The sequence below is a fragment of the Musca autumnalis genome, unplaced genomic scaffold, assembly GCF_047663935.1.
Source record: "Musca autumnalis isolate F117 unplaced genomic scaffold, ASM4766393v1 scaffold_1, whole genome shotgun sequence".
NCBI classification, from domain to species: Eukaryota; Metazoa; Arthropoda; class Insecta; order Diptera; family Muscidae; genus Musca; species Musca autumnalis.
In genome coordinates this window covers 214,177,460-214,199,456 of record NW_027411644.1, presented here as the reverse complement: position 1 = coordinate 214,199,456, position 21,997 = coordinate 214,177,460, and the positions used below count along the sequence as shown (strand labels likewise).

Genomic DNA, 21,997 nt, shown 5'->3' with positions numbered 1-21,997 from the left:
CCTGATTAAACAATTAACAAAAATATTCAATTATTTCTGTTTCAACAAAAAAAAAAAATAAAGATAATTGATGGTGAAACATTTCACCGTTCTCAGCAGGGCTGCTATTTATGCCGGTATGGGGTGGACTCTGCCAGAAATTAGATCATCAGAAAAAATATACAAAAATCGCGAAATATTTCGAGTTATTCCTTCTGTCCTTTGACATAACATTAATGAGTATTTCCTTCTCCACACATTCATTTCACTACGATCATAGGCAAAACAAGTGGGAAAAGCGTTAAGTTCGGTCGGGCCGAACTTTTTATACCCTCCACCACAAATTTCAGCCATTTCGGTGGATTAATGTGGCCACAACCTTCAAAATACCGAAAATCGGAAGTTACCGTTCTATAGGGGGCTATATGATGGCACGGACCTTTACCTACAAATTCCTGGGGGGGATGTTTTATACCCCCAACGAAGACTAAATACCAAATTTCAGCAATCTCGGTGTGATAATGTGGCCAAAACCTTCAAAATACCGAAAATCGTGAGATATCGTCCTATGGGGGCTATATCAAAACGTAGACCTATATAAACATTTTATGGTAGAAATGTTTCTTAGCCTCTGGAAACACAAAATACAAAGTTGCAACCGATTCTGTTATCAAATGGGACTAATACATTCAAAATATATTTAAATGACGCGTACTTTATATGGGGCCTTATATGGGGGCTATACCAAAACGTGGACCTATATAACCCAACTTTGGTAGGAATATTTTTAAGCCTCTGAAGACACAAAGTACCAAATTACAACCAATTCGGTGGTAAAATGGGCCAAATATCTTAAAAATTCCTCAAAACGACGACGCGTCACGCGTCATTTTGTATGGGGGCTATACGAAAGCGTGGACCTACATAGCCCGCTTTCAATACCAAAAGTCCTACGTACAAATAATAGATTTTCCCAAAATTTCATCCACCTACGTCAATCCGTTCGGACGCTAGAGTGATTTCCACAGACGGACAGACGGACGGACATGGCTATATCGATGTAGAATTGCATGCTGATCAAGAATATATATAGTTTGTGGGGTCCACAATGATTATTTCGAGTAGTTAAAAACGTAGTGACAAACTTAATATACCCCCATCCTATGGTGGAGGGTATAACAAAATATAGACGACGGAATGTTTTTACCGAGTGTGTTCGAATTGAGTTTGATGACCATGAAAATGCCAAAAAATAAAATTTAACAAATATTTTGTTCTGACAAAAAAATATTCAAGAAAATATTGTCATTTTCCCCAAAAATCGTCTTCGAAATTTTTTTAGTTTTCGAGTTTGATTGATTTGACCGCGCAAAAATTAAAATCCCTCTTCGTCTATATCTTCATTACCCTGCGTTTACACAACAGGACAGTAGAGCACATGTATTGATTGTCAAAAACCCAAAACTTGCCTGTGTGACGTATGCGTCCAGACAACTGGAAAAACAGTTATAAAATTATGATTGAAAATCGTCGATTTCTTTTTCTTTTCCGTTCACATATTTTGTTTTTGTTCATGTTCTTTTGTTTTCAATAAATTTCAATTATTATCTCACACATTTTCACAAAAATATCAAAAATTTGTTAACCCGACTGTCTGTGAAAAAATGATGGACAGCTGGAAGACAGCCGACAAATGCATGTATGTGTTAGTAAATCAGAGTTGTATTTGAAGACAAACTGTCGGGTGTAAACGCCTAGTTAGTCTATGCTATCTATCTATGATTTAAATAAAACAAAAAAAGATTTATGGGCCTTTTTTGGCTTGGGAGTTCAAACTTTTCAAAGTAAGCCCCTTTGAGTGTTATCATCGCCGGCTGTGACACACAACGACAACAACTTGTCAATAACTCAACTTTACTGGCACATTTTCACAGACACCGAAACCATATCATTCGTTTCGTGAAAAACTCTTAATTGGATATCGGCGGATTTCCGCGAAATATAGGCGAGAAAACACCCCTCTTCGGCATTTTCTTTAACTACGCCTTTTTACTTTCTAAACTAGACCAGGGGACTTTCCCCAGAGCACCGCTACTGCAAAGGCGACCATACAGTACGCTCTCTGCCGCCGAGAGTTACTAAGAACTCGTTTGTGGCTCCGAGTGACAAGCATGAAATATTCGAACAAACAACAAGCCAATGCCCGCCCTAACGGCTCGTTTTGCAAAGTATATATACGAAACATATTAAGAAAATGTAAATGTGAATTATAAGCATTGAATGTGGTTAGGGGAAAACATTCAAAAAAGAAGAACGTATTTAAAATCTATAGCATACTTTAGGGATGTTAGTGAGGAACAGATAGATTGTTGTTGTCGTTGTTGATAAGTTCGTGTGTGTTGACAATGGTGATGGTGGTGGAAATCATGAAATCCGTAGCTAAAAATAAGCATTTTCACCTCCAAGCAGCAGCAAGATATTAAATGTAATAAAAAACATTTGTCTTTGTTGTTTTAATTTCCATTCCTTAAAAAATCGCCAAATTATAACTTAAGGGATTTTAAATTTTTGGTAACTTTTTAATAACTTATTTCAAAAATTTTTTAAAATTATTTTTCTTTATTATTTTCAGGGTATCACATGGGGCTGTGCTTATAGAATATGTGGACAAACAGCCTTAGATTATTTAAAGCAACGAGAATGCACATTAGGTAAGTACTCATTACATGATCCTGTTCATACAGCTCCCACCCAAAAGTACACTTAAATCCTTAAGAGCAGTCAAAAGGAGTTCAACCTTTAACAAATGACATCAGGGAAGGTACTTGACGCCAAAATCGTACAATCATCCGCATGTGTTACGATCTCAATGTCGTTTGAAGTGAGTGGAATACAGGAGAAGTAGAGGTTAAGTTAAACACTTCCAGAGATATCGCCCCACTTTGGGGAACACCCTGTTTCAGCCTACGGGTCTTCTGCTTCTTGTTCCTGAATTCCACAAATGTTTTTTTCTATAGAAACAATTTCCTCAGGCGCCTGAGTGTGTTTTTTTCTGTAGAAAAAATCCTCAGGCGCCTGTGGATAGTTTTTCTATAGAAAAAAATTCCTCATGCGCCTGAGGATGTTTTTTTTTTTTTTTTTCTTTAGAAAAAATTTCTTTATGCGCCTGGGGATGGTTTTTCTATAGCAAAAAATTCTTCAGGCACCTGAGGATGGTTTTTTCTTTAGGAAAAATGTCCTTAGGTGTCTGAGGAAATTTTTCTATAGAAAAAACTGAGGACAATTTTTCTATAAAGAAAAAAACATCCTCAGATAACTGAGGAAATATTTTATATAGCAACCACCATCCTCAGGTGCCTGAGAAGTTTTGTCTATAGAAAAAACCATACTCAGGTACCTGAGGAAATTTTTTCTATAGAAAAAACCCTCCTCAGGTCCTGAGGAATTTTTTTATATAAAAAACCATCCTCGGACATATCGACACCTCCAAATAATAGTATGCTAAGTCTAAAAAGTGAGTTTTGCAGGAGAAGCTCTAAAAGTAAATATTTGTTAATAACTTCTGTTCGGATTGTCCGATCATTACCAAAATTTGACAGAATTTAAGTTAAAGGACGTTAAATATAAAAATGTAAAGAACTTGAAAACATGCTAAGTCGACTTAGCATACTATTATTTGGAGGCGTCGATATGATGACATTTTTTTAAAGAAAAAAAAAAACATCCTCAGAAAAAATTTCATCAGGCAGTTTAGGATGGTTTTTTCTACAGAAAAAAAATCCTCAGGCACCTGAGGATGGTTTTTTCTACAGAAAAAATTTCCTCAGGCACCTGAGGATGGTTCTTCCTATAAAAAAAATTCCTCAGGCATCTGAAGATGTTTTTTTTATAGAAAAAATTTCCTCAGGCACCTGAGGATGGTTTTTTATAGAAACCATTTCCTTGCGCAACTGAGAATCGTATTTTCTATAGAAAAAATTTCCTCAGGCAACTGAGGATGGTTTTTTTTTATATAAAAAATTTCCTCATGTACCTGAGGATGGTCTTATGTACAAAATTTCCTCAGTCATCTGAGGATGGGTTTTTTATAGAAAAAATCCTCAGGCACCTGAAGATGGCTTTTTATAGAACAAATTTCCTCGGGCATCTGAGGATTTTATTTTCTTTAGAAAAAATTTCTTCATGCACCTGATGATGTTTTTTTCTTTAGAAAAAAATTCTCACGCGCCTGGGGATGGTTTTTTCTATAGAAAAAATTTCCTCAGGCACCTGAGGTTGTTTTTTTTTCTGTAGAAGAATTTCCTCAGGCACCTGAGGATGTTTCTTTTCTATATAAAACATTTCCTCATGCACCTGAGGATGGTTTTTTATAGAAAAATTTCCTCAGGCACATGAGGATTGTTTTTCTATAGAAAAAATTTCCCCAGGCACCTGAGGATGGTTTTTTTCTATAGAAAAAATTTCCTCAGGCACCTGAGGATGGTTTTTTCTATAGAAAAAATTTCCTCAGGCACCTGAGGATGGTTTTTTCTATAGAAAAAATTTCCTCAGGCACCTGAGGATGGTTTTTTCTATAGAAAAAATTTCCTCAGGCACCTGAGGATGGTTTTTTCTATAGAAAAAATTTCCTCAGGCACCTGAGGATGGTTTTTTCTATAGAAAAAATTTCCTCAGGCACCTGAGGATGGTTTTTTCTATAGAAAAATTTCCTCAGGCACCGGAGGATTTTTTCTTTTTATAGAAAAAATGTCCTCAGGCACCTGAGGATAGGTTTTTCTATATAAAAAGATTTCTCAAGTCATCTGAGAATGGTTTTTTATAGAAAAAAATCCTCAGGCACCGGAGGATGGTTTTTTCTATAGAAAAAATGTCCTCAGGCACATGAGGATAGTTTTTTCTATATAAAAATTTTCCTCAGTCATCTGAGGATGGGTTTTTATAGACAAAAAATCCTCAGGCACCGGAGGATGGTTTTTTTTCTATAGAATATGTTTCCATCGCATTGCACTTATATTCGGAGATCATACTGGGGCCGCATAGATTACGTTTCAAACTTGGCCGGAGATAGTCTGGTCGATGTACTCAAACAGCGTGAAGGGCTTGACAGTATTAAAGACTTTTGATAAGCTAAGAGCCTTTCACACGGCTTGTACTGGTTGAGTCCTAGGCTAATATGTGTGAAGATGGCGTGCAGCTCTGTTGTAGTGCTGTGCTGTTTACGAAACCCATGCTGATGATCGCCAACTGGCCTCAAGAGACTTTGATACGGGCGACAAAAGCAAAATCGGTATGTACGATTCAACTTGCTGGCATCCTTCCCTGGTTTCAGTAGCGGGACCACCCTGCCCCTTTTAGAAACTCCGGGAGCGATGTGGGTAGTTACAGATATTTTGGAAACTTTTGTGAGATATTTCAGCATTACCATGGTGATTTCATCAGGGCCCAACAATTTGTACGTTTTAACGTTCCTGATGACATTCGCAACATCATCCATTGTAAATTGTGGTGCTTCTTCCTCGACAGGCAGAGATCTAATGCGACGTAGTTCTTTATCTACGACCTGTTATTCCCAGGGTGCTCGACAAACTGTCGATTAAAATAACTTGCACCTCTTCGTCAGTCAGTCAGCGTAACGTCGCCAAACGTGATTGAAGTCCTGTGTTACCTCTTTCTTTCTGATTTAGCTACCTGTTCCACTATAACGGTCATTTGTTAGTTTCGCCACCTATGTTGAGAAAAGTGGCCTCAGTTCGGTTATTCGAGAAGCAGGTATATAGCGATCGGCTGTCCCGGAACGGCCTCTCTGCTATCTGAACATCAGAAGGGGTGGACAGTTCTATGAAGCGGTTATTAGTGAATTCTCTAAAACTATGCCAATAAGCTTTCCCATGATTGATGATCTTGCGGTGATTAGAGGTGATGAAAACTGGCGGTCTGCTGATGGAGACAATTATGGGGAGATGGTCTGACCCAAGAGAAAGGACTGGTTTCCAGGTGACGTCATTTGTCAGACCAGGTGACACGATGGTTATATCTGGCGATCTTTGACACTCTCCGCTAATTCTGATAAGGGCGTTCTCATTGAATGTGCAAAACGTAGTGATATCAGTTTGCGCAGCCAGCACTATAACCCTCTGGTCATTTCGGAGGACCGAATGCCACAACTCATGATGATCCTTAAAGTCCCCCAAACTAGTCGGTTATGACCTTCCAAAAGTGGCCTAATGTTGGACCTATAACCTATAGTACAGCTATTTATGGGCGGGATATATACGTTAATCAACTCTACTCTACATAAAAGCCACAATTTCCTCGATCTTACCTCGGAGTCCAATGCAATTAAATTGCTAAAATTATGAATTTTCAGGGATTGGAACAACAACGGCTGTTGTTAGTGCTGCGTGGAGGTTTCACCTCATTGTGGAGGTTTCTTCCTTGCCAAACATAAAGCCTTATTTACTTTTACTTCTTCATTGTTTGACATTCCATTTCTTACATTCCTCTTCTATTTTCAGGTGGTTATACAACTGTCGATACTAAATTTTATCCCCGCATTGCCTCCTATGATGCTGCATTTGGTGGTGAAGCTCTGCCGGTGATTGTCTATGTAGCCAATAAGGATAGCGAACATTGGTTGGGTGAAGATGAATTGGAAAATGTTGCCAAACAAATTGTCGAATGTGAAGGACCAAGTGGCCATAATGCTGAATATCTGCTAAGACTAGCCACATTTATGCATGAAGAAATACCCGAAATATGGGATGAGCATTTATTTCAATTGGAATCGTTGGTTCTGAGCGAATTACGTAAACGTAATATACCTCTGTGGTCGGTTATGGGTAGGAATCGTGATCGGATACGTCGTGATTCACATGAAGAAATACGTCGACCCCCCAGTTTTGAATTTACATCGCGTGTGCCGGAACGTAAGCTGCGTTGCTTGAATATTTAATGAAAGCAAAGAAGACAAGACATGGAGAGAATAATGAATATTAAGACACGATTGTACATTTTCGGCTAGAGAAAATCGCTGGACAAGGCATGGGAGGGGTTTTCTTTCGTTCGGCCAAGTATTATTCTGTCTGAGGCTGAGAATGAATTACAACTTTCAAATGCTTACGATATTTCCTAGTTGTTGATAGCAAATGTGCTGCGCTCGTTTGCATATAGTTTAAAATATATTTTGGTTAAAAAACAAATAAATTCAATATGTTAACAAATTAAGACAAAACAAAATCGTTAATAATGAAATACATACGATAATAAATGCTAACCTTATTTTTATATATAATATGATAGAATGAAAATGCTTTATTATATTCTAAGCTAGACTTAGTAACAAAAAAAACACTGTAAAAACACCAAACGCAACAATCCAATATTTGTTCCAAATATTGAATTTTATATTTTATACTAAATTATTATAGAAACTAATCATTATCCCAACTTTCAGTACTTTATAATTACTGAAAGTCTAAAACTTGTTACCATTTTTTCTAACAGAATGTAATTTATACAAAAAAAGTGAAGATTGCGACCCTAACTTTTATACCAATGTAAAAAATAAGAATATCCAAATAAATAAATATCAGAAAGATTACGCCTTTTGAACGTGTTTTTATATATAGCATTCATAGTTTCATAAAAAAATATTTCTTCTTATAAAAAATATATATTTAAGAAAAAGTTTTTTTTCCTGCACCGGGAATTGAACCGGGTTCCTTAGAAAAAACTCTTACTACCCACATTTAAATGAAAAATTGTCTTAGGTATAAAATTATTTACATCCTAAAAGTATGCTTTAAATTTCAAAAGTTAACAATTTACATTTCAGGCATTTTGGAACTGTTTATCGTGAAAATGCAGAACTAATAGCTAATTTAGGCCGAAAATGCAGATAAAAAAATTAAAAATCTGAAACTACAATGCTCATAGATGAGAAAGGTCAAGAAACAAAAAAAAAATCGCCGGAGGGATTTTAAAATAAATCGCGATTTAAGTTCACATTTTTAGGGGTTCTTTAGGTTTTCACGATTTAGCTTGGAAACCGCGAGTTCTTTGTAAATGGGTCTAAAGAAAATGTTTTAGCAGAGAAAATTCTCCACAAGATTGGCCTTTATGATATTTTCGTAGGTTTTACCGTTTTTTGAGATATAGAAGTTCAAATTGGGACAATGCACACTGACTGTATCGTCCCCTTATAAAACAATATTATGCACAGTGCCCTTAACTATCTTTTAATGGAAACCGCTTACACAGCAATGTTCATAGATAAGAAAAATAAAAAACAGAAAAAATCGCCGGAGGGATTTCTAAATAAATCGCGATCAAAATTCACAATTTTGGGGTTTTTTCAGGTTTTCACGATTTTTCTTGGAAGCCGCAAATCGTATCAAAATGAGTCTAAAGCAAATGTTGTAGCTGTGAAAATTCTCTACAAGACTGACCTTTAGGTTTTTTTTTCGTAGGTTTTACCATTTTTGAGATATAGAGGTTCAGTTCAAATTTTTAGGTTTTTATCTTAAGTCTTCAGGATTTTGCTTGGAAACCGCAAGTCATATCAAAATGCGACTAAAAAAAATGATGAAGCTGTGAAAATTCTCTACAAGATTGGATTTATTTCTTCCTAGGTTGTACCATTTTCAAGATATATAAGTTTAATTTGGGAAATTGCAGTAATGACATTGTTTTATAAGGAGGCGATACAGTCAGTGCATTGTCTCAATTTGAACTTCTATATCTCAAAAACGGTAAAACCTACGAAAATATCATAAATGTCAATCTTGTGGAGAATTTTTAAAGCTACAAAATGTTCTTTAGGCGCATTTACATAGGACTCGCGGTTTCCAAGCAAAATCGTGAAAACCTAAAGAACCTCTAAAATGTGAACTTAAATCGCGATTTATTTTAAAATCCCTCCGGCGACTTTTTTTGTTTCTTGATATTTCTCATCTATGAGCATTGTAGTTTCAGAATCAGCAAAAACTTCCGAGGTGTAAGCACCTTCCATTTAAATTTGTTAAGGCACACCCTGATTTATGTATTGCCATCCAAATCTGAAAAGTGTGCAAAGTTTCAGTGCGATTAGTTAACTGCAACTGTATTAAAAATGAGTTACTAGATTTGAACTAAACGGACACCAAAGCAAGAGGTTGCATGCAGGATTGTTTTTTTTCTATATAATATGTTTCCATTGCGTTGCACTTATATTCGGAGACCATACTGGCGCCGCATATATATTACGTTTCAAACTTGGCCGTAGATAGTCTGGTCGATGTCCTCAAACAGCGTAGAGGGCTTGACAGTATCAAAGACTTTTGATAAGCTAAGAGCCTTTCAGACGGCTTGTACTGGTTGAGCCATAGGCTGATATATGTATGGGAAGGTGGAGTGCAGCTCCGTTGTAGTGCAGTGCTGTTTACGAAACCCATGCTGATGATCGCCAACTGGCCTCAAGAGGCTTTGATATGGGCGACAAAAGCAAAATCGGTATGTACGATTCAATTTGCTGGCATCCTTCCCTGGTTTCAGTAGCGGGACCACCCTGCCCCTTTTGGAAACTTCGGGAGTGATGTGGGTAGTTAGCGATATGTTGGAAACTTTTGTGAGATATTTTAGCATTACCATGGAGATTCCATCAGAGCCCAACAATTTGTATGTTTTAGCGTTCCTGATGACATTCGCAATATCATCCATTGTAAATTGTGGTGCTTCATCCTCGGCAGGAAGAGATCTAATGCGGTGTAGTACTTTTTCTACGACCTTTGGTGCTAGATGAGTAATAACTAACCTGGTTTGTCGTGGCAGCTGACGGTTCACAGCTGTGATAGAGGGATATTCGTCGATGACCTCATTCACAAGATAGTTATTTATGGCATCTGCGACTGCATCTGGAAGTATCTTTGTCTCCTCATGTAAATTACCCACTGAAGACATGAGGAGGGACCCAGTGCTAATCTCTGCAGTTAATGTGCTGAAGAGAGTGGCCTCTGTTTTAGAGGCGGATATTCCTTGCGTGGAAAAATTGAGGTGTAAAACGAACTCCTCAGCCGTTCACATATGACATCAAGGAAGGTACCTGACACCAAGATCGTGCATACGTTACGATCTCAATGCCGTCTGGAGGTGGCATACAGGAGAAGTAGAGGTTAAACAGTTTCGGTGGTATCACCCCACCTTGTTGAACTCAGTGTTTCACTCTACGGGACTTGGACTTCTTGTTCCTGAATTCCACGAACGACTGGCATCCACAAATATAATTGATATCCAACATTTCAAACTTGGCCGGAGGGTAGTTTTCTCAATGTCCTCAAACAGAGTGGAATGTATCTAAGGCTTTTGATAAGTCGTGCGCCACCAACACTGTCGTATTGCATGTCTTGCTGTGGTTGAGTCGCGCTGTGCTGCTTACGGAACTCATGCTGATGATCGGCAACTAGATTGCTATTTCTGATGCTGGGTAGGAATAAAGCCGTGGTTGTGATGGTTCCTCAACGACAGAAAGAGATCTACTGCGAGGTAGTACTCTCCTCTTCTCCCTGTCAAATACGGGCTGCTCTACAAACTGTTTATTAAAATAACATGCGCAAGCGTAATGGATTGAAAACGTAGAACTATCAATCTGCTCAGCCGGCACTAAACCCCTCTAGTCTTCGACGTAGCCAGTGGGGCTATTTACCGGCGGGATGTGCACACTCAGCAACTTTACCTCGGCAGTTCCACACCTGATTGCTACCCCATACATTACATGTACGGGTCTTTAGAGCCAGGCTCAAGCGATATATGTGTGTATTGAACAGGCTGGTGCAATATGGTGCGATTCATCTTAATGCAAAGATAACAAGTAAGAAAGTATCAGTCAGCTGTGCCGACAGAGATATAACCTCAGCCTCGAACCTAAAGAAAAGATATAATCACCATACTTCTGACGTCTTTAGGGGTTTTTGAGCCAATTTTTCAGAAAGTATGGACTTGACCCCGAAAAAAATTGTGCCGTATAACTAGGGCGCATACACAACATATTGCCAAAAATTTTAAAACGATCCCACACGAGTCCTTAAACTTCACACTTTCCAAACTTTATGTGGGAGGTACCCGAAAGAGTGGTCCGATGTAGTGGTCCGGGCACAACCCGAGTCTGTAAGAAATAATACGATGTACGACGTTCGGACCAAATCGGGTTTTCCCTTCGGGGGTTATCTTACGTAACACCCAGTTTATTGGTCTAAAACCATTATTTCGGTGAGGCACAATTTTGGTCGTATCAAAGTGTATGTACCCTCATTAGCCTAAAGGCTGAGGATATAAAAATGGATATGATGTCGAACTGAATCTCTCTCGCCACCAAAATGTACTCATTGTCGTCTGTATGGAGAATGTTTCAGTTTTTGTTTTGTAACTCTGCGTGGACGGATTTTGTATTTATTTTTCCCTAAAACGACACATAAGAATTTATAGCTCTGGTTAATTCATTAGAAATTTTATTTTACAAATAAAATTATTTAATAAAAAATGAATCTTAATTCTCTATGGTTTTACAGAAAACTACACTTAGGGATAAGAAAGTAGCACATGATGCAATGAATATAGCTGAACAAATTTCGAATAAATGAATGTTTTGTTTTTGTAATCAAAATTGAAACATTTATAAATATGCTTCACCAGATTTGCCAAGAATATGATACAGATATTTATAAATATTAAAATTGAACATTCATTATTTGTTTGTTTCAAACGGTGCCTGAGAAAATCTAATCCTACATATACTAGTTTGTTAGAATTTCAGCGGCGCGTGTTTCCATCAGTTTTTCCATTGAAGTAATACTTGTCATCCAGTTATCCAATGTAGTGGCCATACTGGCAATCTGTTTACGATCCAAGACACGGGGTAGAACCTGAAAGGGAAATTGAAGAAGGAAATTAATAATAAATTGAATTTTTCGTAAGCTTTGTTGATTTGCTGAAGATCATTAATGTGCGGATTATTAAAAAAACAGACGTCGATTCAATTTTAACCTAGTTTGAAAAAAATTGTCTATTCCAACCTATTCTGTTTTCATGTTCTTCTTCGGGTGCAATGTAGATTGAAAGATCCAAGGTTAACTACTTGACTTGTGTTCGGCCTGCTTTTACTGTTCCTATTCAGTACAGACTCACCTGAGCCTGTATTGAAGTAGCACTAACAATATTGTGTCTATTAATTGCTGTTCCGTCCATTCTTTTGTAAGCAAAAATGCCCTTGAAAAGCAATAGCCGTTTTGTTTATGTTTAACATGAGCTTCTAGGATATGGTGAGGAGAGATGAATTAACACAGCAATTGGGCACTTTTTATCTCCGAGAAATACACCAGAGGTAAGAGATGGCGGTTAAGCTTCTCTCGGACAAAGAATAACCATATAGAGAAGAAGAGTTTAAGGTCATTTTTGTAAGTTTCGGAAGCCATTCAAAAAAAAAAGCCGTGCCATTTTAAGCGTATTAAATAAAGTACCTGATAGAGATACATTGGCCACCTGCACAGCACATCCAACTTATGTGTATCTTTGTGTAAATAAAAGTAAAATCGAACTACAATAAAATACAACTTCAACAACTAGAATTGGTCGATGTAAGAACGTATTGTTGCCTCGATGACCTGTGATACAGATTCCCCATCACCCTTCTCGAGGAAATAGCGAAAATAGTTAATTTATATGTAGATATTTTGGGTACCGTTCATGAACCTTGAAGCTGCGTAACGAGACAAAATAAAAATTTCTCTAGCGTTTCTTCTCGACATGTGTACAGTCGATAGCCCTTGTGTCCTGATTATATATAATTGTTCCACAAACATCCCAGGCGGGACAAGGGAGACTTCTCTCATATCAATGAGTGCACCCCGATTCATATTAGCTCACTGATATGGGACCTACATTTTATCGCCGAGTCCGAACGGCGTTTCCTATGACACCACTTGTAGAGAAGATTTACATGGCTGAAAGACTGAAGAAATATCGCCAACATTACTGAGGGTATGTATGAGGGTATGTATATGTTGCCTAGCCTGGGAATCGAACCCACGACCTTCTGCGTGCAAGTCGGGTGTGCATACCATTGCACCACGGTGGCACCCTGTCCTATGTCCTGATTACACCGATATATATGTTTTTGTTGTGGAAGTCCACATGTCCATATATATGGACCTTAAAATTCCCTAAGCACCTTCGTTTTGATGCCACTTTTTTGAAAGATAAGTTTAAAATACATACCCAAGACATGTTCACCACACCGGCCACTTGATCTATTTCACCTTTAACCAAATCCAAGGCCAAAGCTTTCATAATTAACAGTTCAACTTCTTTCAATGGCAACTGAGTCTCTGTGGCAATATCTTCAAATGTAATGGAGCGTTGGGTGGCCGAACGTTTGAATGTCATTTCCATTAAACAGAGCAGAGAAATTTTTTGACGCAATTTAATTTCATGGGCAAGTAAATCAGGTATTTTGGACCAAGTGGGTTTCATTTCATTGAATCTGCAATACACAAAGCAACATTTATAAATGGACAATATTTCAAAATCAACCATAACATGCTTACTTTTTAATGTCTCCTGTATTAAATGCTTTTAATAATTCCACCAACCATTCATTTTCGGTACCCTTTAGGGCAGTTAAAATGGGGTGTGCTAACTGAAAAATCAAAGAGAACATTAGTTAGTTATATTGTTAATTATTATTATGTATGCCTACCAATTCGCCAATATTATAAATGCCTTCACCCAAAAGGGCAGCTAATCCCAAACAGAAAGCCTGCTGGGCCCATTGATCTTTTGGATAATTGTCAATGGAACAACCCAAGAATTGTAAACCACAACGATAATAATCGCTATGTTTACCCACACGGCGATAGTAATCCGAAGCCAACATATAATATTTACCATGGACTGGGGTTACATTACCCACATCTTCCAAGGTATCACGTAATTCCTCAATGATCTTCTTGCAGGCATCCAAATCATTAAGTTCAGACAAATAGATGTTACCTTGGATGACCTAATAACAATATTATGTAGAAATAAATAATTATTGCAATATACATAAATAATTGTGTACGCAACTTACTTGAGTATACCAAACAGCTTCATCACAAATCTTTACTTTATCCTTAATTTTATTCAAAAATTCAATGGCTTCCTTTTTATCGGTAATATGTTCAACGATTACTTCAACAATTTCAACAAGGCCATAAGGATTGATCCTTAAACATTAGAACAACATTATTAAATGTGAATCTCATTATCGAATTGGAATAAATTGAACACTCTCCCAGGAAAAACAAACATGTAAAGTTCCATACTTTCCGAGATATGGGCTTCCGAAGTTCCGATAATTCTCTTGCGTAAATGCCTGCTACTTGGAAAAAACTTACAATTAAAGGAAAATTTTGTTCCCGTGAGCGAGGTTTGTTGCATCTGTTCATAGGAGAAAACCTTATATCTCCGGCTAACTTAGAAAACATTTACAATGTGAAAAAATTCGGAACTTCTTTCCTTTAGCTACCCCTATCGTTTTTTTTTTTTAAGAAACAAAATTGTCTTTAAAGGTGTAAAATGTTCTTAAATAGCAGGCCTTCGGCCGGGGATTTATGACTTTTTCCTATTAACAGGAGCTGATTTGTAGAGTTGTGCCAAAGGAACTATATAGTTCATTTCGCAGTTCCCTCACATTTTTTCTTTGAACAAACTGTGTATACTTAATATTACACGTTATATTTCATGATGTTACTCATACGTTTTGGAACTAGTACACGGAACTAGATTAACCAACTCTACTAATTTGTGGCACGGGAATAAAATATTTTTAAATTGTTAATTTTTCACTAAGTAGCTGGCCTTTAACAAGAGAATGGAATTTTCGCAACTTCAGAACCCCACATCTCCTGAAGTATGAACTTCCGCAACAAATGTTATGTATATGTACATATTTGTGATCAGGGTGACGAGATCTACCTGTGAATAAATTTCATCCCGGGATCCCGCCATAAGTACAAAAAGTACTACCTGTGGTAAATGTTTAATCTTTTTTCTGAGAACGGTAGCTAAAGGAAAGATAAGCCAAAAAACTGGGAGAGTATTCAATTTGTTCCTCGAATCACTTAATGGAGCATAATACTTACTTCATTTCAAAAGTTTGTAAAAAGTTCTGATACAATTGCAACAATGCCTCTTCATCTTGCATTGAGGCATGACGCACAAATTTGTTCAATTTAATTGTTAATTCATTCCATAATCTGTAGTAAAAGAAATTAAGACACGATTTATAGTTTTTTGTAATGGAATAAATCAAATCCTATACTCACTTCTCATTGTACAAGTCTTCCAAAGTAGCCCACTCCGCGGCCAGTTCTTTGTTTGTTGTTTTCTTTTGATTAGCCAAGTAGCCAGCTACATTAACTGTGGGTTGTGCCATTTTATAGATATAGTTTTTTGTTTGAATTCCCTCAATAAAACAATCTCAAATTATTTATTTCAACTTCTATCAATCAGACTTCTCCGGTCTGAATAAATTTTTGCAAATCACAATTCACGACGCCTGTCAAAATTGTCAAATCGTAGCCTTTCATAGCATCCAGCTTTTGTATATCTAAAATAGAGTTGCCATATAACCATCTGATTTTGCTGTCACGACGACAACTCTGGCACGATTCCGTTTTCATGCTGTCGTTCGCAATGCACGACGACAACATCGGAACAATTTCGGAAGCAAAATCGTTCAGTAGTGCGATTCTGTAACTTTTTTAATAACGAACCGACATCGGTAGTTAACAAAAATATTCGGTTGAATTAACGAATGTGTTAAGGCCTGCGTACATAAGCTGCCTTGCCTGCTTACCTTGCTTACTTCTGATAAAAGAATAAAAAAGAAAAGGGCAACCCAGTTCGAAATTTCCTCGGTCTTCTTTATTCTTTTATTTTTATTATGTCAAAAATGAAGCAGGAAAGCAAAGCAATCAGGCAGAGCAGCTTATGTACGCAGGCCTTTATTCTGTAACTTTATGTTAACGATTGTAGAAATCGTTAGCACATACCGACGAATATCGAAGGAAAGACAAATTGTCAAAAAATATATTTTAGTATTTATTAATTTGCTTTTACGTTAAAAATATTATTTCTTCGCAACTGCAGAATATAAAACGTGCAAAGGAGCAAAATATCTTCTTTTGGAAGGAAGGTACCCACAATAGGTGTCTGCAAGTATCCTAACAAAGCGAAACCCAGGAGTAACTTCAACCTTATAGACGTCTAGTGTGTATGTGAGTGTTTCTAGGAAGTACAGGCACAATACATGATTCTCATAGATTTTGGTGGTTTTATTCCAGGATATCTCGTCGAGACAAAATATAGAACATCTCAAATTTATCAATTTATGATTTTGAAGTGGACAAGAACATGTCTGTTAGACCAATATATGCATGTGTGCATCTTGACCGACGGCGAAGCAACATAAGCTGATTTATGTTTACCACATATTCACTGCAAAAAATATTTAATAAATATACAGTTTGTCAAGTAATTGTTTTCGAAACAAGAAAACCAACATTTTTCTACATTAATTTATGAAAAATGACTGATAATTGGGATAAAAATGTCGAGGTTTTTGCAGAAAATAGTTGGTAGACTTATTAAAGACAAGATAGGATGTATAAATAAAAAATTAACCCACGTAGTCCAACAAAAAATAACGAAAACCCATAACTACATATAATTCAAGCTGTCAAATAAATGTTTTCGAAATTTAATGGAGGTTCCAAAATAACCCATATTCTTGGTAAATTCTAGAAAATCATGACATTTTAGGAATGTTATTCTTAAAAAGGGTTAACTACTTACAAGTATCAACAATATTAGGCATATAATATCCCTACTAGGAGGGCTACCATATGGACCAAGGGAGTACCAGGTCATATTACATGTAAACAGGGTCCTATAGGTCTTATACCGGGAATATCTGAAAACTAAGGAGATTTAGGAGTTTTTTTAGTTCACCAGGATGGACTGCCATCAATTACAATAAATATTACCTCCAGAATAATTAGATCAGGGGGGTTGCCAGATCAACTAAAAGGTGTCAGGTTATATAAACAGTAAACGAGCCCACTTGCATCCAAAACCAGGGCTTAAAATTTGTTTATTTAACTCAAATTGAATTAGGCTATAAGGGAGCTCTTCAACATAAACCAAAATATGACATAAAAGTACCAAAATATCTTAGAAATGCATATATAAGATATTGTCATAGCCAGTTCAGAGAAATTCTATAAGTTTTTTTGCTTCCATGCTAAGACTGAAGCATTATTTACCCATCAACATAATTTTCCCCTTAAAAATGTACTACAGTAGCACTGCAGAGTACGCGAAATGTGTCTAATAGGTCGGAGTATGCATTTCTGAAAATTGTCGAAACTTTTACCTCATACATTTTTAAGCAATATTGGTCTCCTACTGCGATATTTCCGATTGTTTAGTGAAATGCCATTATCTCTTAATTAATTTTAAGTAAAAAAACAAACTTCCGTGCCCTGTTCTGGGGCCCAGATGGCCTGGTTCACTGTATATATAACCTGGTACCTTTTTAGTCGATCTGGCAACCCTTCTGATCTAATTATGCTGTAGGTAATATTTATTGTATTTGGTGGCAGTCCATCATCGTGAACTAAAAAACTCATAAAACGCCTTAGTTTTCAGATATTCCCGGAATAAGACCTATAGGACCCTGTTTACATGTAATATGACCTGGTACTGCCTTGGTCCATATGGTAACCCTCCTAGTAGGGACATGCTATGCCTAATATTTTTGATACTTGTTAGTAGTTGACCCTTTTTAAGAATAACATTCATAAAATGTCCTGATTTTCAAGAATTTACAAAAAATATGGGATATTTCGGAACATCACTACATTTCGAAAACATTTATTTGACAACTTGCATTACATGTAGTTATTGGTTTTCGTTACTTTTTGTTGAACAACGTGGGTTAATTTTTTATTTATTCATCCTATCTTGTCATAAATAAGTCGACCAACTATTTTTTGCAAAAAACCCGACATTTTTATAACAATTATCAGTCATTTTTCATAAATTAATACAGAAAAATGTTAGTTTTCTTGGTTCGAAAACAATTACTTGACAAACTGTATGTAAGGATCATTGGTCAAAAGGCTACTATGAATACATGCTTGATTTTTTTCCAATTACAAAGATAGGGTCATATTTTTGTTTGTTGCGCTTTGTGGGAAAATTCTGAACAGCGTAATAAAAAGAGCTGTGTAAAAATTGAACTGTGAAGTTTGAAATACTTAAGCCCTTTCGGCAATGTTCGTGGATTCACATTACCGCCATTTGAATTCCTCATGACTTGTAGTTCGGAAATCCGAACATATAGCATTTTGGCTTCAACGCGGCATTAAAGCCAACGAAAGCCTCTTAAAAAGATAGTGTTAAGGGAATTGGTATAAACTTAACATAACAGTACCACACTTGAGTCCTTTTGAAGCATTAGCTTACGTTTTTCCTCTTTACTAAGTAATGCCAAGTTTATACTTGCGCTCCAAAATCCACTGGATTTCACGAAATCCTGAAATACACCCTGGTGTTTACATTTATTTTTTTGTTGATTTCGAACATATCACAATAATCAAGGTAGATGAATATGCGCAGCTGATCGAACATGAATTTTCAAAACAAGTTGTTGTAAATTGAATTAGTCATCAAAAATATACCACAATATAAAACTTTGCAACTTTATTTCGAAAATTATCGTACAATTATCTATATATCGTATAAATTGTGTATAGTACTAACAAATGAAAAAATACAAAATGATTTTATCGTTGAGACCAGGGACGTAGCCAGGATTTCATTTCGGGGGGGGGCCCACCTGAGCAAAATTTTGAAAGTTCATGTTAGCGAAAATGTCATATTTTGCAAAGATGCAAACCTTATTTTAGACTTATTCTACTGATGAAATAATTTTCAATACTATTTTTCAGTTCATATGGCGCAAGACTTCTTGGCCAATTTTATCTTTTAGAACTTTTTTGACAATATGTTACAGTTAATATATGGTCAAAACAATGAATATATTAATAATCCCATATATTTTTCGGCGGATCATTTATCAAATAATTTACAACTACAGTGAAGTTATGAAATTCATTGATATCACTTCGGTAAGGCCAAAAGAAAGCGAATACAATGGAAAACCTTAGAAATATCATAACATTTAAATTTCAAATATCTTAACATTACAATTTTCAAAAATATGCAAAATTCCGATGTCTACATATCGCAAAGAATTTCTGAAGGCCGAGAACTAATGCTGAGCAATAGTTAATCTATCCATCAAGAAATTCTAGCACCTAATTGCGGTTATGTAAATGACAAATTCTGTCGCCAAATCGTACATCTGTAAATAGACTAATTTTGGCGTCCAATCGTCGGACTTCACTTATAGAAATTCTGGATCTTCTCATAAATTTATCAGGAACAAGGGAATCTCTGGAATCCAGTCTTAACTTCGTTTAAAATGAAATTATGTCGCCCAATCCAAGGTCTATACATGTATGCATTCTTTTAGCAAAAATCCATAAACACAATTTTTCCCAATTTACATTTTTTATACTCTCAGCCTTTAGCCAAAATGTGCCTCATCGGATGTGGATTTAGGGCCAAAAGGTGTTTGGAAGAAATCTGTTTCAGAAAACTTGGAGTCGACTTAGCTATGTCCGTTCGTCTGGGGAGCATGATAATTCTCAAACAGATCAACCGATTCGGTCCATAATTTGGCCTTCGTGATATTTTGATCTATCTACTCTTTCGGCAAACTTCCGCTGAGTATTTCAAAAATTTTCAGCGAAGTGCATTTTAAGACCTCTATGGATAAGCTGTGTAAGCTTAAAGGCCTGCGTACATAAGCCGCTCTGCCTGATTGCCTTGCTTTCCTGCTTCATTTCTGACGTAATAAAAATAATAGAATAAAGACGAAATTTTGAACTGGGTTGCCATCAGTTGGAAATTGGGTCGGCCTTCTTTGTTCTTTTATTTTTTATTGAAGCAGCAAAGCAAGGCAATCAGGCAAAGCAGCTTATGTACGCAGGCCTTAAGACTTCAATGGTCATGGCTTCACTTCCTTTATGCTAATAATTAGTTATAAGTAAATATAAAATAAACTCTCTGGAAACGCTTTGCTTTTTTGCAACAAGTGTTCTCGGGGCTCCTATTACTACCGTACAAGTTTTTCAGAGGCAAGTCTATACTTCCAGGGGAAATGGCCCGAAAGCTGTAAAGAACACCTAAGGTAATCATGTGCAGTGGCTAGTGCATACGACAACTTTCGAACCGGATACTGCGTTGGTACAAACTTTGTTTATCGCAATATTTCAGCAAGCCTTATATATACAAAATTCAAAGATGTTGCTTTTCGGTCTACTTCTCCTGGTATTTTCCCCCCAAAATTTCAAGAATTTTAGCTAAAGTGGTATGCGCGAGTTTTCTTGAACGGAGCAACAGATTTGGTCCAAACTTTGGATTTAGTAATATTTTTTCCAAACTTAGTTTTTGCTCGAAAATGGGCCATGGTACCTCCCTCACAAACCTTCAAAATAGTTGTTTAAGTGCAGTTTAGAGCGGTATTAAGTTTTTCGTGGGCAAGTCCATATTTCCTGACATAAGAGTCAAAAGTTGAAAATTATACTGTGGCGAACTGAAATGACTGGTGGGCGCTATACTTTTTTAAAGGGAATGACTCCCAAAATAAGGTCTACTCCAAAAATGAACTATGTCGGTCCGGTCCATTTCTCCATACCTCCTCCGCAACACTTGTGATCAATGATACAAATCCCTATTTTGTTTGCAAGTTCATACGTCCGAAATGGCTACAAATTTTTTGAAAAGCTCCTAATGCATAGTTTTTGGGTTTAAGGATTTTGGCTGTGTAGTGGCTATTCGATCTGTCTACAGATGAAAGTTTCAATTCACACAGGCTCAGGGTATATTCCTGTCCGCAAAATCGAGTGGTACTTGTTGAGATGTTGACGAAGAAGAACCTGTATCCGATCAGTTTTTAGATTTCGTTTGTCGTCACAAGGTCCTTTACCGAAGCAGGAAAAATTAACATTTCTAGAAATGTGCATCCATTGAAAGTACTTCCCAAAATACAATTGCTGTGGGTTTCTATGACGTTTTCTTCTGGTTTTATTCAAAGTGTAATCGACAGAAAAATCTCTGAAGATGAAATTTATTGTAATTTGGAAATATTGGAAATAATATGTAATAAAACAATATATATAAAGTAGAAAAATGTTTGTACGTGTGTTTGTTTGAAGTTTATGGACTCAAAAATCGCTGAACTGATCTTCCTGAAATTTTCAGAGGACTCGTACATCACTACATGGCCTGCAAGTAACGTAGGCTATAAAAATTTCTGAAATTCAGCGTTGATCCGGAGATATAGCATCAGAATCGGAGGTACCTCCAAAAAATTTAGATTTTTTATGCAAATATCTATAGAACGGTAACAGATAATGTCTCCCAATTTTGGATGTGTGCAGGAATTGGGTCTAGAAATAAATCGGTCTAAAATGGTCTAGAATTGAAATCGGTTCAGATTTGGATATAGTGCCTATATATATTTTCGGCCGATTTCATGTATTTTATGCATTAACCACGCAAATCTGAACCGATTTCAATATAATTTGAAAATTTTATTTCTAGACCCAATTCCGTCACACATTCCAAATTTCATTGATATTGGACATACATATCAATGAAATTTGGAATGTGTGACGGAATTGGGTCTAGAAATCGGTTCAGATTTGGATATAGCTCCCATATATATTTTCCTCCGATTAATGTATTTGATGCACCAAACACGCTTTATATACCCGATTTTAATGAAATATATATAATATAAACATTGACCTCAAGCTCAATAATCTTGATTTTATTAACATTCAAAAGGTCGAACAAAACATAAAAATTCGAC

The 21,997-nt window shown here is 36.4% G+C and overlaps 2 protein-coding genes across 9 annotated transcripts in view; one reads left to right on the top strand and one right to left on the bottom strand.

Moving 5' to 3' along the window:
* Positions 1 to 7,574, top strand: part of LOC141389060 (glutathione-specific gamma-glutamylcyclotransferase 1) — a 43,676-nt gene extending 36,102 nt beyond the window's left edge. For all 8 annotated transcript variants that reach the window (XM_073960093.1, XM_073960097.1, XM_073960094.1 and 5 more), the window contains 2 exons: positions 2,612 to 2,690; positions 6,495 to 7,574. In XM_073960093.1, coding sequence (XP_073816194.1) covers positions 2,612 to 2,690; positions 6,495 to 6,931 — 516 coding nt within the window. In that variant the 3' untranslated portion in view covers positions 6,932 to 7,574. The remainder of the gene's footprint in view (positions 1 to 2,611; positions 2,691 to 6,494) is intronic.
* A 3,865-nt stretch (positions 7,575 to 11,439) lies between these two features.
* On the bottom strand, positions 11,440 to 15,674 carry Rpn9 (regulatory particle non-ATPase 9). Its single transcript, XM_073960089.1, has 7 exons — positions 15,315 to 15,674; positions 15,132 to 15,245; positions 14,078 to 14,213; positions 13,706 to 14,008; positions 13,554 to 13,645; positions 13,225 to 13,489; positions 11,440 to 11,873 (listed from the first exon to the last, which is right to left on the bottom strand). Exons 1-7 carry the CDS (start codon positions 15,422 to 15,424, stop codon positions 11,745 to 11,747), a joined length of 1,149 nt encoding a protein of 382 aa, XP_073816190.1. The 5' UTR covers positions 15,425 to 15,674; the 3' UTR covers positions 11,440 to 11,744.
* Between the last annotated feature and the right edge of the window lie 6,323 nt (positions 15,675 to 21,997).

Bases quoted from the DNA above. Each gene is read 5' to 3' on its own strand.
- Rpn9 (XM_073960089.1), bottom strand. From the start codon at position 15,424: ATGGCACAACCCACAGTTAATGTAGCTGGCTACTTGGCTAATCAAAAG. The intron at 14,214-15,131 runs GTAAGTATTATG...CTAATGTTTAAG, and splicing joins TTACAAACTTTTGAAATGAA to GATCAATCCTTATGGCCTTG. The intron at 13,490-13,553 runs GTAAGCATGTTA...TGTGTATTGCAG, and splicing joins AATACAGGAGACATTAAAAA to ATTCAATGAAATGAAACCCA.